This window comes from Panicum hallii, chromosome 5 (assembly GCF_002211085.1).
Source record: "Panicum hallii strain FIL2 chromosome 5, PHallii_v3.1, whole genome shotgun sequence".
Lineage (NCBI taxonomy): Eukaryota > Viridiplantae > Streptophyta > Magnoliopsida > Poales > Poaceae > Panicum > Panicum hallii.
In genome coordinates, this window is record NC_038046.1 from 24,997,705 (window position 1) to 25,012,537 (window position 14,833).

The 14,833-nt window shown below is 41.6% G+C and overlaps 1 protein-coding gene across 1 annotated transcript; it reads right to left on the reverse strand.

Annotated features, from left to right (window-relative positions):
• Positions 1-2,803: 2,803 nt before the first annotated feature.
• Positions 2,804-13,218, reverse strand: LOC112893517. Its single transcript, XM_025960891.1, has 11 exons — positions 12,624-13,218; positions 10,773-11,113; positions 9,842-9,916; positions 9,644-9,746; positions 7,619-7,707; positions 6,629-6,740; positions 6,272-6,325; positions 6,090-6,138; positions 5,114-5,214; positions 4,892-5,007; positions 2,804-3,369 (listed from the first exon to the last, which is right to left on the reverse strand). The coding sequence occupies exons 1-11, from the start codon at positions 13,035-13,037 to the stop codon at positions 3,042-3,044; spliced, it is 1,782 nt and encodes a 593-aa protein (XP_025816676.1). The 5' UTR covers positions 13,038-13,218; the 3' UTR covers positions 2,804-3,041.
• Positions 13,219-14,833: the final 1,615 nt, after the last annotated feature.

Below are 14,833 nucleotides of genomic sequence, written 5' to 3' on the forward strand. Positions count from 1 at the left end.
GTTTTGCGGCTGGGTTTAGGGGCAAAGATGGCCGTCAAAATCATTTTTATCCTGTGAATTTTGGGCCCAAAAGAAAGGTATACTTTTCTGTTCTTTCAGACAACAGAGGAGAAACTCATGCTTTTTAGGAGCACAAAAGAAAAGTACAGCTTTGTTCCATATCCTGAAGAAAGCTGCTTTGGCTTTATTGTGTTTAGGGTGCGTTTGGTTCAGCTACGAGCTGTGAAAAAGCTACTGTCAGATGTCTGCTGTGAAAATGCTACTGTGAGATACCTGCTATGAAAAAGCTGAAAGTCGTGTGGTTCAAACTGCTGTGAGTTGTCGATTGTGAAAAGGTTATATATTGTCTTTATGCAAATTGACAATATACAATATTTCTTTGTGATGACCAAATTCTGTTTCCTTTAAATATTTATTTTTATATATATATGAAAATATTTGGAGTTAACTTTTTTATTTTTTTATTTTTATTTTCCTATATATGAAAAATTTTATTTTCTTATATATAAAAAAGAATTGAAAGGGTATATACGTGACCAATAGTAGGTGTTTAGTTTTCACAAATTCGAAAAAGCTGCAAAAGCAGGGTACAATCTGTTTTTAAATTTATCCTACAGAAAATCAGTTTTTTCAAAACAGCTACAGAAAAACTGAACCCCTTTGGTTCAGCTTCTACTTTCTGAAAGCAGAAGCAGTTTCCCAAAAAATTATTCTTAAGAGTTTTTTAAGATAACAGAAATTGTGCATGGTGTTCTTTGCTTAATATTTCAGTCTTCATGCACATTGATCATCTCACGAAGAGTAAAGATAAAGAAAATTATAGAGCATGTAACCTAGGCATTCGGATTGCTTAGCTATCATAATAGGAAGAGAAAATGCCACTACCACTCCATCCTATGAACTGCAAAATACAATGAAAATGATAGAAATTTCCAAGTAATAATATCCTTAGTTGCCTCGAGGAAAAAAACAAGCTTATTCTAGTCGTAGTAGTAGTGGCAGCTATGATGGTAAGCTAGTTAGAAAAGCTAAGGCATAAAATCAACAGCGTCACCGACAGCCCTAAATGGCCTCAAAAAAGAAGCAAACAACAATGGAAAATACACAAGTAAAAAATAGAAAAAAAGAAGACGAGACCCGCATCATCAGCCACGGCACTTTTGAGAGGGATACAGACGCAAGGTACGTTCCAGTCCGGCGTCCCTGTCACTCGCTGATGGTTGTGCCGCGGGTACATTGAAATAGAAAAGGGGCGAGGGAGAGAGAGGAGGGAATCAAATGATCATTGTCTGAATAGGAACTTAGGAAGCAAGCGGCTCCAAGGCCCTCCCTTTGGGGTCATCCGCGCTGTGTGAGGCGCTGGGATTTGGGCCTGGATACGCTGACAGCTTCGCCTCCGTCCTCTCTCCACTCGCTCGCCACTGGGACTGAAGGTGAAAGGTCCACTGGCGCAGATTCCTTGTCATGGTGAAATGAATTTCAACCGCTTGATTTGGACTCCGGAACCGTGTTGTTCGCGGACAAATATGGCAATGTCATGCAGCCCATCATTAGTTGGACTACTAAGAGTTTAAACAGAGATATTTCCAGAGTTTAAACCGTTTGCCAACATGGCGAGGCGAAGAATCAAATTCATACTGATTGCTAGATTTAAACCGCTAACTTATTCGGAAGTGTCAACCAAGACGAAGAACCAAATTCATACTGATTGCTCTAAACTAGCGAGACAGAAAAGAGAACTGTACGTATGATATTTTGTTAGGAACACACTGGCACACACACCTATGCGTGGAGTATATATGATTGGTGAGAGGAAGGAAGCAGGCGGGAGTAGCAGGTTGGTGGATGGCGGGCGGGGTGGCGGCAAACGTGGGCGATCCTCCATTTCTCATTCGGCGAGGGGCGCAATCCGCAGGCGCGCGCCATGATTGGCCCCTCGGACTCTCTCTTTTTGGACGCTTGCATCTGGTGGCCAGGCCGATCCACACCGCCGGTCCCCTCGCCTCGCGCCGCGTCGCTCTCCGACGTGAACCCGCCTGGCCGGCCGGCCGACCTTTCGGCCAGCCCCAGCAGCCACCAGCCAGGCGCGCCCGGTAAAAGTCTCACTGCAGCCCGTTTACTTTGTACTGCGTTGCTCTCCTAGCTGTGACCGTGAGCCTGTGAAGCTGTGATGGCTTGTGTGACCGGCGGTGCAGCGGTGACTTCTGTGGCCCAGGCGAACATCCTAATCCAGCTTCGACTACTACTGTGATCTGCTGACCACATATTGCGACGTTTTCTTTTTTTTTCTTCGTTTCCCTTTCACTACACCGAGCAGCTAGCTACTATTGACGCAAAAGCACTCCCCGGTTTTCTTCTTCTTTGAGTCTTTGAATTTAATAAGGGGACAAGCGGATGACCCAGTTGTTGTATGGAGGCAATGGAGCACCAGCTAGCCTCTGTGCTTTCTAGCTGACCGGAAGCCTAGGATAGGATGATTCCGAGGGCATTCGTGATTTTTCAGCACCATTAGATGTAGTGTTGCCGTGATGCTTATTACTAACACGGGATTTTTTCACAAATCTTGCCACTTATACATAGGAGTTTTAAGTTCACGACGAGAAGAGGGAACCGTGCAGTTTGCCCTCCCTATAATAATCTGAAAAACAGAAACGAAGTTAACCCGATTCATACTATAATCGTCTCAATATGAGATGCTGCGATCTGTAGCATTATTAGCTACAAAGGACACTGACAATTGTAGCAAAACAATGTGATATATATAGATTGCTTGTTGTCATTGTGAATATGGATTTTTAGCATCTTTCAGTAAAGATTAGCTATAATTAATTTAAAGACCTCCGGAAGAGTTGATATACAGTTCTAAACGGATCCGTAACTACTCATTTTATCAGTGGGAATTGAGCATGTGAACAATACATTTCAAGCACCAACTTACCACATGACCGCCCTTAACATAACCTATCCTGGCGATAATGGTTTTATCTCTGGAACTTTTTGGAAGCTCACGACAAGAACACAAGTAACCTATCCGATCATACTCAGAGGAAGTTCCTCTGCACTGCCCCAGATGCAAAACGGGAAGACAGTCCTTGTGACATGTTCTCCGGATCTAACGCAACCTTTTGCCTCCCAGCAGAGAGATCCTTCTCACGGTCCCATGGCTTCCAAGGGTGGTTTCCCTCCCATTCTTCTTTCTCGTGCTGCTTTTGTTTCTTTTTCTCCTTTTTGCTATCTCGGTGCTTCTGCACAAGAGACACTGATCTTTTGGAGGTATTGTATTTATCTACGATTGAAGCATCCAAGTTTTTGCTCTTTACATCATCTCCTTCTGCAATGGCCTTTGTTTTATTGTAGGCTTCTAAATAGCTGCATCAGACAGAGTAATCCATTAGCCCATGTACAGTTATATAAAGAAGCAATGAGGACGAGAAGTACCAACTTCAAAAAAATGGAAATGTCAGCAATATAGTGCTACTATTTTATGCCTTAATAGCAAAGGAAACAAAGGACTTAATTATAGTAGTTACCAGGTTTCCATGTTGTGTGCCAGCCAGCCCTTGGTAAGGCACATCAAAACATGATTGCCAAGTGTAAAACAGATGGTAATTGTTCTAGGAAAAAAAACAGTAGGCAATCATATCTGGTTTACATCAAGTTTGTGACATCCAAGTATCTATGACATTACATTTTCATCTTACTAAGAGCAAAATACATTATCTCATTATCCATGCCCTTAAATTTCTATACTTTGTGAGCCATTGATGAGTTTATAACTAAAAGCACTGCTGCATGCCTGTAATACTGTTAGAGCCATATACACATTCTAATGTGTTACTGGTTCAAACTATATGTAATGGTATACACACAGGATATAACACATACAGAATTTTCGACCTTGCTCACACGGTTACAATGATCAAATAAAATTTTGTTTTACAAAACAGATGATTTCATTTCTTTACTCATGAGTTATTAAAATTATTTTCTAGAATTTAGGCCAATCATAGTGGGAGGTTTCATTTTGCGTTTCCAAGAATGCCACATAAGTGTACATGTATTTGGTTGATGGTTGAAATAGTGCACTACAATGTATTCTTTAATTTTGTTGTTTCATAGGTAAAACATGAAAGAGGGTAAATGTGTTGGAAAGAGTGCCCATGTGGTCTCATCAAGATGAAACCCCTCTTTTCTCTCTTCATTATTTCTTTCAGCATCACAAATGCTGACATGGCAATGAAACTCCATTGGGAGTATCCTAGAAGAACTACTAGCATGTATACTGACACGACAATGTGCAATAATTGTGTGTGACATAATTATCTATGCAAAACAATGTTCAACATGATCTTGTAACGTGCGTGCCTGGTGTTAGCCGGCAGGGGAAAACTCTTCATAGTTCAAATTTCCAACAACACTTTAGCTAGTTCCAGAGGATGAACCAGTCCAAAAGAAAAGATAGTGCCAGCCTACACAGGTCGTTCAGAGACTGCAACCATATCATCCAGCGAAGCCACTATTTTTGCCTCGTGATTGCGTACAGTGATGCAAGTCCAACACACCCAAATAATCACCCAGTGCCTATTTGCTGCATTCATTTGCTTGGTAGTTCGCAATTTCATCATTTCTAAGAGCGAACATGATTTAGGCAACTTCTATATGGTGTAAAAGCATCTCTCTCATTGATTTATTTTTTGCAGCACCCAGCCTTAAGAATTTTAATATTACTTCGCGTGGTGGTTCTACATGTTGGTTGCAACACACAAATCGAACTATGCTATATGGGTTCTTTTGTCCTGTACTATGGACATGATGCCAATTAATTCCACCAGATACGAAGAATGTCAAACAAGCGATCATAGTCACAACTAAATACTATCATAATACTGACCTTTGTTGTGCTTTCTGTGCTCTATCAAGAGGAGTATCAGTCCAGACACTTGTGTCTCCTCGTCCTTCTTTACCATTCATACTAAATGATGTAGTAGAGTGCATAGGCATTCCTGCCTGTGCGAAGAAAATAATTTGTTTATACATGTAAGATAACACATAACATAAACATACATTGGTGAATTGTAAAACAATTGAACAGGTTATTATTTTTATCATTTACTTTTCTCTCAGGTGGCAACGTGGTCATCCATTCATCTCTCTTAGGTGCCTGTGCCTCTTTAGGACCTGCTAAAAGTTCCTCATCACCAGCAAGTGATATACCTGCAAGCAAAAAGATGCAATATGTCATCACATTTACCCCTGTTATTCAATGTCTTTACAATTACCAGCTGTGCCAAATTTGAACAAAACTAATTGACAAAATCAGAAGTCACTAGATCCAAGCGTGCACACGAACTCTCATAAAAAACAAGATGTTACAACATTCTTATGGTGGGTAAAGTGCATTAGGGCACAGGGCTACAGGCCATCAATCACTGCAGGTATCAAGTGAAGGGACTACCAAGTAGCACATCTAAAGTTTACAGTACTACAGTAAACGTCATCAAAGTATGTGCACAGGAGGGTAGTATGTGAAATCTCCTTATCTTACAGTTCAAGCTTGTGTAGAAGCCAATGGTCAAGTCAACAATATTTGATTTGGAAGCTAGTATGTATTTAGAGATTAAAGTCACTTTTATTATTATGTTGCTTAATTTGATAATATATGTGTTGTTTGCCTAAGTAAACCCCGAACAGGACTTCATAGCAAGCAATTGAGCCCCCTTCAAAGTCCAAACGTTGATTGAAATTTGGAAAAAAGAACATCAAGTTAATTCCACAAAACTACAACCATTCGCAATAACATAACAAGGAACTACATCGTCTAGTGACCATTTCAAGAAAACCACACTACTTCGGCCCCCAATAACAAGGAACCACGACTAAAAAAATTGGACATGGCCCACTTGTAAGATGGGGCCCAAAGTTGTTTTGTGAAATGGTCCCTATATGTTGCAGTTGCTAGAATGTCACACAGTAGAAACTTTTCAAAACTAACTCTTTTTTTTGCTACATTGCTACAATACATAGCATCAATTTTGTCTAAATTAATTTTTCGGAATATTTGTTCTAGATATAATATTACAACAGCTTACCTTGTAATCGTCTCCATTCGGCAGCCTCACGCATTGCTTTAAGCTCAATCTAAACAGTACAGGAATGCAATAATCAGCATAAAATACTTATCTGTTTGGCATCACTAATCATGCAACTAAGAGCAGTGGTGCCAAATAGGTAATCTTGAATAAACATTCTACAGAACAGAAGAAGTTTTTACCTCAAATTGTTCCATCTCATCTTTCTTCTTTATCTTCTCATCTATTGCACCTCTCTGCAAAGAAGAAAATACAAGTAACTAAAATTTAAGCTAGAAGGAGGGGAGGGGAGTTTATTAATCAACAAGTGTGACATGAATTATCAACTAAACCCAAGTAGAAGCAAGCTTCATCACACAAAGATGAACTCTACTCATAATAATATCTTATTTAGTTACCACATTATAAAAGCACCATTTTCTCCATAATACCCAAAAGAGGTTATTTTCTTACTAATCAAAATTCTGTCAATGAAACTTTGTCAGAATGATGAACCTAGATGCAGCTTATGAAAAGAGTGAAATTTCCAATTCGTATACCTTATCAGGGTCCTGTAAGTCTTTGAAGGCATTGTTCAATTTCACAAACGCCTCTTGTGCTGAAGGATGAGGACATTTGTCTGGGTGCACTAAAAGAGACAACTTCCAATACCTACAGTGTAAGATAGGAGGATTTATCACTCAAGCAGAAAAAAGATAAAAATAATTAATGTGACATTGTGTGACAAGTGTTCAAAATTGTTTATTAACATGGAGCCACAATTTTCATGGGCACAATAGTGAAAAGATACTGCAACAACTTTTTGTCATCTGTGTCAAAAATAGTCCCAACAACCCTTCTTAATGCAATGACACAGTTCTGTGTGATAGTCCCAACAACCTACAGAATAAATACTAAATGAAGACCTCAAGGTATTATTAATCTTGAATTATGTTACCACACCAAATTATTGAGGTAATAGAAAGAATTAGATGAACAGGTTCGTTGATATCACTGTTCCAAAACCGGCTGTTTAATCAGCAATTAACACTGTGCACCACGCCCCACCAGAGGCCTAGCACCTAGAGATTTTTAAATAACAGATAGAAATCAATTAGAACAGGTTTCAGAAACCCTCGAAGCACAACAGGTCTTGATAAGTTCGTGTCAGAATAAAATTTTAATCTACATCAGACAAACACCTAGCCCAAACTATTATGAGGTCAAAACAGTAGAGAAGATAAATTGGAAGTGAAACAGCAACAGATTAAAATGTTTGATTCCAACCGTTTCCATATTGTTAAGTTGAACATAGTAGTTCATTAGGTCTTAAATAGTTCAAATTTTTTGATATAGTGCTGACAAGAATTAATAAGTTTAATATATCATGAATCTCATATCTATCAACAGGCTTTAAATTTTTAGCTTGCTCTGCATTATGACATGCAATATGAGTGTGTACAAATACCACTCCACCCCAAAATAAAACGGCTTAGCCATTTTTGAGAGAACATTTTTATCATCCAAGCATGTTAGTATCAAGTCGCCACCTTTTCTTCATGTTATCAGTTGACATCTTCCAATTTACCCCCAGAACATCATATGGTGAATTTGTATCAGCTGCCAATATTCGAGTAACCTACAAACAAACAACCAAAAGAAAGGTCAACAAATTGACTTGAGCACATTGGAAAAAAAAACAGATATGTAGTTGCAATCATCATGCCATGCAGTTTGAAGTATAAGAAACGGCTTCTAGAACAACCAAATGGAAAGTTTCCCATTCAATAACAGATGCCCAAAGGCAAAGAAGAATTATACAAAGTATTTCTTGACTGCTTATAAGCATAACAATCACTTCTCTGTATGGATGCTCTCAGAGAAAGGAAAATAGGATTCAGATAATAACCATATGTTACTCAAAATGTTTACTTTAAGCCGCCGACACAAACTAGGATAAAAGAAGATCATGTTCTCAATAAAGAATCGAAGGAGTGTTCGAGAGGAAAATATTGTTGGATCGTAATCCCAACAGGCCCTAAAAGCCATTTAGCATGTTGATCAGATTTATAAGCAAACTGACTAACAAATATTGCTGCATGGTTTGTGCCAAGTATTAAATATTAAAATATATCCGATATTATCCAGAATAACAAACTAACCCATAAGACCTCATTTGGCACGGCTGCGGCTCCTCCAAAAACAGCTCCGGCTCCGGCTTCTCTTGTGGAGCGGCTTCTTTGGTGGAGTTGAAGCCGTTTTGATAAACGTTTGGCAAAACAGCTCCTTCAACTGTCAAATGTCCACAATACCCTTTTTCTCTATTTTTTTCTTTTTTTCCTAGTTTCTCTACTCATTTTTCTTTTCTTCATTCTCTCCCTTCCTTATCTACTCTTCTCGCAGCTCACCGCTCACGCCTGCTCCGCGTGTCTGCTGCTCGCCCTCCGCGTGTGCCCCGGCCTTCGCGCCACTCGCCCTCCGCTCGTTCCCCGGCTTTCACGACCCTACCGCTCGCGCTTGCCATGGACGCACCTCCGCGGCCGCACCGCCGTCATGCCTCTACGCGCACGCCACCGCTCGCTCTTGCTATCGTTGTACCTCCACGCCCGTTGCCGTCGCGCCTGCCGTCGTTGTGCCTCCGCCCCCGTCGCCGTCGCGCCACCGCTCGCGCCTGCCGTCGTCGTGCCTCCGCGCCCATCACCGTCGCGCCGCCGCTCGCGCTTGCCGCCGCAGTACCTCCGCGCACTGCCGCCTCCATCCCCGTCGCCGGCCACCTCGTGCTCCTCCCCGCCCGTCACTGTCCGCGAGGCCATCGCCGGCGACCTCGCGCCCCATCACTGTCCCCCGCATCTCGTCCCTGCTCACGCTCGCGCCTCTAGTCATCGGCCATCTCGTGCTCATGCCAGCTTCCGTCCCACCTCGCGCTCCTCGCCACCGGCCACCTTCGCCCTCACCCCCCTGCTCTCGCTGACCCTCGTCGTCCGGCCACCTTCACCCCCACCTCGCCGCTCTCACCGTTTCCCACGCCACCGTGGAGGGCAAAGAGGGAAGCGATGTGGAGGAGCTGCGGGGAGCCACATTTTTCAGCTCCAGCTGCACCGAATGGCTCCTATCAGCGTGATTTCGGGGGCTTCTCCGCTGGAGTCGTTTGCCTCTACCCCGTTTGGCAGGGCTCCAACAGGAGCTGCTGAGAAAGCCGGAGCTGGAGCCCTCCCAAAGAGGGCCTAAGTAGCTGAGAGTTGCTTATTGCAAGGTAAATAAACCAAAGCACAGAATTGTTGAGGACAGAAACTTTCCATTATTCTGTTTTTAGCACGTAATCGGAAAGGATTAGCGAAGACAATATACTTAATGGCAGGGTACTGCTAACATACAGAACTGATGCGAAATTACAAATAAGATGACGTGAGATATGTGCACAGAAAAAGCATGCAACAAGATGAAGCAAGAAGTAATCTAGACCCAATTTTGAAAACATTTGACTTGACTTCAAAATTATAGTTACTCGGGCCTGCATTGCTCCAAAATTATCAAGAGTAAACAAACATATCATGACTGACAATGTAACCATGTACCTCTTCAAATCGCTCAGCTTCATTTGCAGATGCAGCTTCTGCAACTACTGCAGGTGGTGGGGGCCCTATGAGCAAATCATCATCAGCTTCCAGTTCAGCATCCCTAGAGAAGGAACATTAAAGATATGCTCAATGACAAATCATGGGTTAACACATAACTCTGCTAAATATATCAGACTGCAAAGAACAAATCATTACCGGCACCTAAGAGCCTCTGTCATTTCAGCTGCTGCAGCCAGTAATTCACGAGATGGCATTGCAGGGCCAATTATCCTGCGCATAGCAAAACATTATATTGGGTAATAAGTTGGGTGTTGATCAGATAAAAAAGAATCTTATTATGTAGGGTAACGACATGAGAAGGAAATGAGCATTCCGTAATAATATTCCACCACATTAGGCAGCATAATGCCGAACATACTGATAAAAAACGTTGTAACTCAGAATTATTTTTTTTTGAAACAAACTCAGAATTATTATGTCAAGAGAAAAGACAACAGTCACAGGCATCTTGACTGCATGCAGAGAAGAACTGATAGCCACCACCACACTATACCTATAAGGAAATGAACCCTGCATTGCCCTTTGTACTGACTGACTGATACCTATAATCATTGTCAATGGTATGGACATGAGACATCATTCTAATGCTAAAATGAAATATGACAAATCAAGCTACTACATAGAGTGTCTGTCGCTGTTGCTTGCAGGGATGCCAATATACCATCAAAACCTATAGACAATGATTATAAAGGATGATAAATTTGTCATTTATCAGTCTGAAACAAAAGGGGCTGGCAACCATAGATGGTTTTTGACTAAAAGATGCTCATGCTATTTGTTATTATTAAGCTAATAGTGTTTGAACACCAGCATCAAGAAGATATGCAATCTGTGGGATAATCTGACATTATAGTCAAGCTAACACTAGCATTCAGTTCTTTAAACACACATACACTATTGTTAGCCTAAAGTAAATGAATGGAGGACACATCCACTAAAACTGATTAACCAATCAATATATTAATCTAAGTATATAGCAAGAATACTTGTAGCATATTAACAGGTATGTAGTGAAAATTGTATGGAAATATTTGCAGCAAGACAACTTGTGACACACAAGTGTTACCTTCTTTTAGGAGGTTCCTCTTCTACCCCAACAATTTTCAGCCCTGCAGCCATACTATCATCTTTATCTTTATTTTGCACGTCAAAGTTAGATGATGGTAATTCTTCTCTATTAGGTGATACTGACTTCCCATTTTTGTCGTCTGTAAGTTTAGAACTTGCTAACAATAATGGTCCAACAATATCAAGTGTAGGAACATTTTTTGGGGGCAGCAAGTAAGCCCCACTTGCACTTTCTTTCAGTCTCAGAGATCTGAAAAGTTTCTTCAAGCACTTCACCAATGGCTTGTCAGAGATTCCAGAAATATCAATGCCTTCACCACTGTCTATCATTTGGAGAAGCTGAAAGTTTAACAAATGTCATGAGAAATCTTGTGGACATAGAACATAAAGTTACTCTCAAAAGTGCATGTGGGACAGAAACACAAGTTAAATACATTCAGACCAAAAGAAGAAGGTATATTATTACTGCAAAATACACTGCAGTAATGTAACTTTGGACAAATGAAGCCACCACAGAAAATAAAGAGTGTAAAGATTATTGCTAGAATAATGTCAGTAGCTTTATTTTTAATGTAATCCTAAAAACTTGAACATAGTTAAGTAGCTTTATTCAACATTATATCCGAAGTTAAAAATCCAATAATTTTGGACAAATGAAGCCACCACAGAAACTAAAGAGTGTAAAGATTATTGCTAGAATAATGGTATCATTTCATATAACCTATTTTATACAGGTCTTACATATCATGCTATTATGTAACTGGAAGATGGGAACTAAATAACCATAACCAGTGCACAATTCATTTGTATGTTCCATGAGAAGGTGGCCAAACATTGGCCCAGCTCAGTTAGGGCGCGGTAAAGCCGCGCCAGAGTTTCTAGTTAGATGTCTAAAAAGGGTAGTATAAATATAATGGTTGCTAGAACTTTCAAAGACACAGCTCGATGGAAGATAAAAATATGTGCAACTTGGACATGCAAATTTATCAGAAGGACAAAGGATATCTCCGCAAGCCAAGTTGTTGATTTTCAGCATGATAACTGCTGATAGAAATGGACAAAGTTCAATAACTTCAACAGTGAAAGTTGGCCCTCATATAATTTCAGGAGACAAATGGTTAATTAACATGGATTAAGTTTACGATTAAAAAAATTGGATTAAGTTTACTTCCATAGTTCACCAGTGCCTGTGGTAACTCCAAGATGTTGATTTCCATTACATCTTGCTAGTGCATTCATAAGCAAGCAGCGTATGAACGCTGTAATTTTGTGGAACTCTAGTTAATATAGTTACCTGAAACAGTACCAGTAGTAGTTGGGTTCATATGTATAAATATGCATCACCGTATCGAATAAAGAGTGCCCAGAGTTGTGAACTAGAACTCCATGTAATCTACGTGAGTTAGCCCCAGAGAGTGTGTTGTGCTCACTGCTTGCTTGTGCATTTGAGAGTGCGTGAGTTTAGAGTTTGCTCTGGTTCTGGGTGTAACTTGTGTGTATGTTTAGTGGTGAGGATTGAGAGGCAATATTTCCAACAGAAATCAGTTCAGACTCATATCTCTCCCATTCCCCTAGAGTGAAACATCCGATTCTCCTTCACCCGATAGCTCATGCATGCTTTCACACCGACCCATCCCCCCACCTCTCTCTCCCCCCCAACCATATTCTTACAGGTAGTATTGTAGGTTATTTATGGCAGAGTAGCTGATTATAAATTTTTCTTGCACTTCAATTGACTTCAATTGTGGAGGTCTAGCCTTCGACGGTCGCTCATCTATCCTATAATGTAAACTGTCTCTGCACAATTTTATATTATAAAAAAAGAGACAAAAATGATAAGAAACCCTACCTGACGGAGCTCTCCGGCGACGGCGGGAAATTCCCCGAGGATATCACGGACGATCTCCCGCGCCTCCTCCGCGGCCGCCGCCCTATCCTCCTCCTCCTCGGAGCCCGAGCCGGAGGACCCCTCATCGCCCCCGCGCCGCCTACGCTCCTCGTCCCGCCTTCTCCGACGCCGCCGCCTGCGCTCCTCGTCGCGGGAGCTCCGCGAACGGCCGCTGCTCTTGCGGCTGTGGCGGTGGCGGTGCGACGATGAGGAGGAGGACCTCTTCCGCTTGCTGCTTCGGCTGCGGCGCTCGGGGCTGCTGCTCGGGGAGGAAGCGGAGGAAGGCGAATCGGAGGAGTCGAAGTCCGAGGAGGGGGAGGCGTCGCGGGATCTCTTGCGGCTGCGGCGCCTGGTCTCCTTCCCGTCTCTTCCCATCTCTTTTCTCCCTTCTCGTTCCTTTTCTCCGGTGGGATGCTGGGATTCCGGGAGCGGAGGTGCGCGAGTTTGAGGCCAAAACGGTGGGGGGAGCCCGGCGGGGAGTGAGGCGACCGGCGGGGAGGCCCAGGGCCAGGCGGCGGTGTGTGTACCGTGTACGTGGTCGTGGGACAGGGATGGCAGTGACGAAACTGATCTGCACTGTTGGACTACATTCACGAAAATGGTGACATTTGTATGTGAGATTTATATCACCGACTTTTTGTTTCATAATAAGGAACCAAATATTTTTATTAAGAAAATAGCAACTGTTCCTGGTTAACGGAATGCATATCTCAAAAAAAGTTAATATTTGAACCGTTTCTTTTGGGTTATATTTTGCTATATTTAAAGGTGTGTAGAAGCAAATATTAATATAAGCCCACAATACAATCTAAACCATCCATGCATGATCCATTGTACCAAGCGAAACAAATTCATATGTGTTATCATCTCGGACAAAAAGACCATTTATCTATCAACAATGCTTCCTCTACTCCTTTTATTTCTTTCTACGGTACGGTGGTCTTAACCATTGGTTTTAGTCAGTTTCCTTTTCCTTTGGTTCATATTAGTTTTATGAAAATGGATCCAAATTTCTTGGACTTTGTGGCATATTCTCTCGGTTTGCACCAAAAAGAAATGAAAAGATAAACTTTTGGCACAAAGTTTGGACTCAAAATCCTCACATTGAGTTAAATGTGGGAAAGGAAAATTTCTTAGCTTCCAGTTCATAGTTGGATTTTGAGGGTACATATTTATGTATTCAAAGTTGTAATAATCTGTTAGTGGTTCAATTTGAAATCAATGATAGAGGCTGCACTCGTGGTAATAGGATAGCTGCGGATCAAGTTCTCTTGTTTTATATGTGTTACTTTTTTTTCTCATTCCTAATTCCCGTTGCTTTCTAACATGGTATTGTGTATTGCGCAAGGCAATAAAAATAGTATAGTTCTTCACCGTGTTAGGCACTTCAAAGGATAAGGTTTGTGTTGAAGCTAAGCTAAATCGTTAGATGAAGATCAATTTAAAGCACTGTTAGAAGACAAATAAACACTACACAGAACATAATATTATATCACCATCAATTCGAACCGAATCAGCGGTGATGCAATTACCACCCTAGATATTTTCTTGTCACTGCTCTCCCTTTTATTATTCTCCCGGATCTTCTCTCCCCTCCCCTCCTTGCGCTCGCCGCTGCCCCCTCCCCTCCCCCGCCCCTCCTCCTCTGCCGCCTCCCCTCCTCTCCCCCACAGCCACCTCCCCTCCGCGTCGGCATCGAGCAGGCCTATTTTTTTGTTTTGAAAATGGCATCGCCGCCGGTTCTAAACCTAGTGGTGATGGCTCTCTGTACAGTAGTGATATGATGTGGTAAATTTTGGACGCAAGATATAAAGTTAAGCAGCTTAGACATAAAACTTTCCTCCAATCCAAAATGCCATTTATCTTGGATTCCTGTAGGTTTTCCCGTTGTGCTTCATCCCATCCCTGCGTTTTCAATTCTTATGTTCCACTTCCAAACATGCCCTCATTGGCTGGTTCAGATATGTTTCCTCAATGAGCAGGGACTTTCCCTTCCGGGTTTACAAGGATGATGCACATGTGAGAAGCTAATTAGTTCAAATGTACGATGTTTAATTAATACAGGCAATTTAAATCCTAAACGTCATATGAGACACATATCTATACACAAACTCACGGATATAACACACATACCGGAAGGTGCACAGTAGCCACACCTCACGCTTACAAAT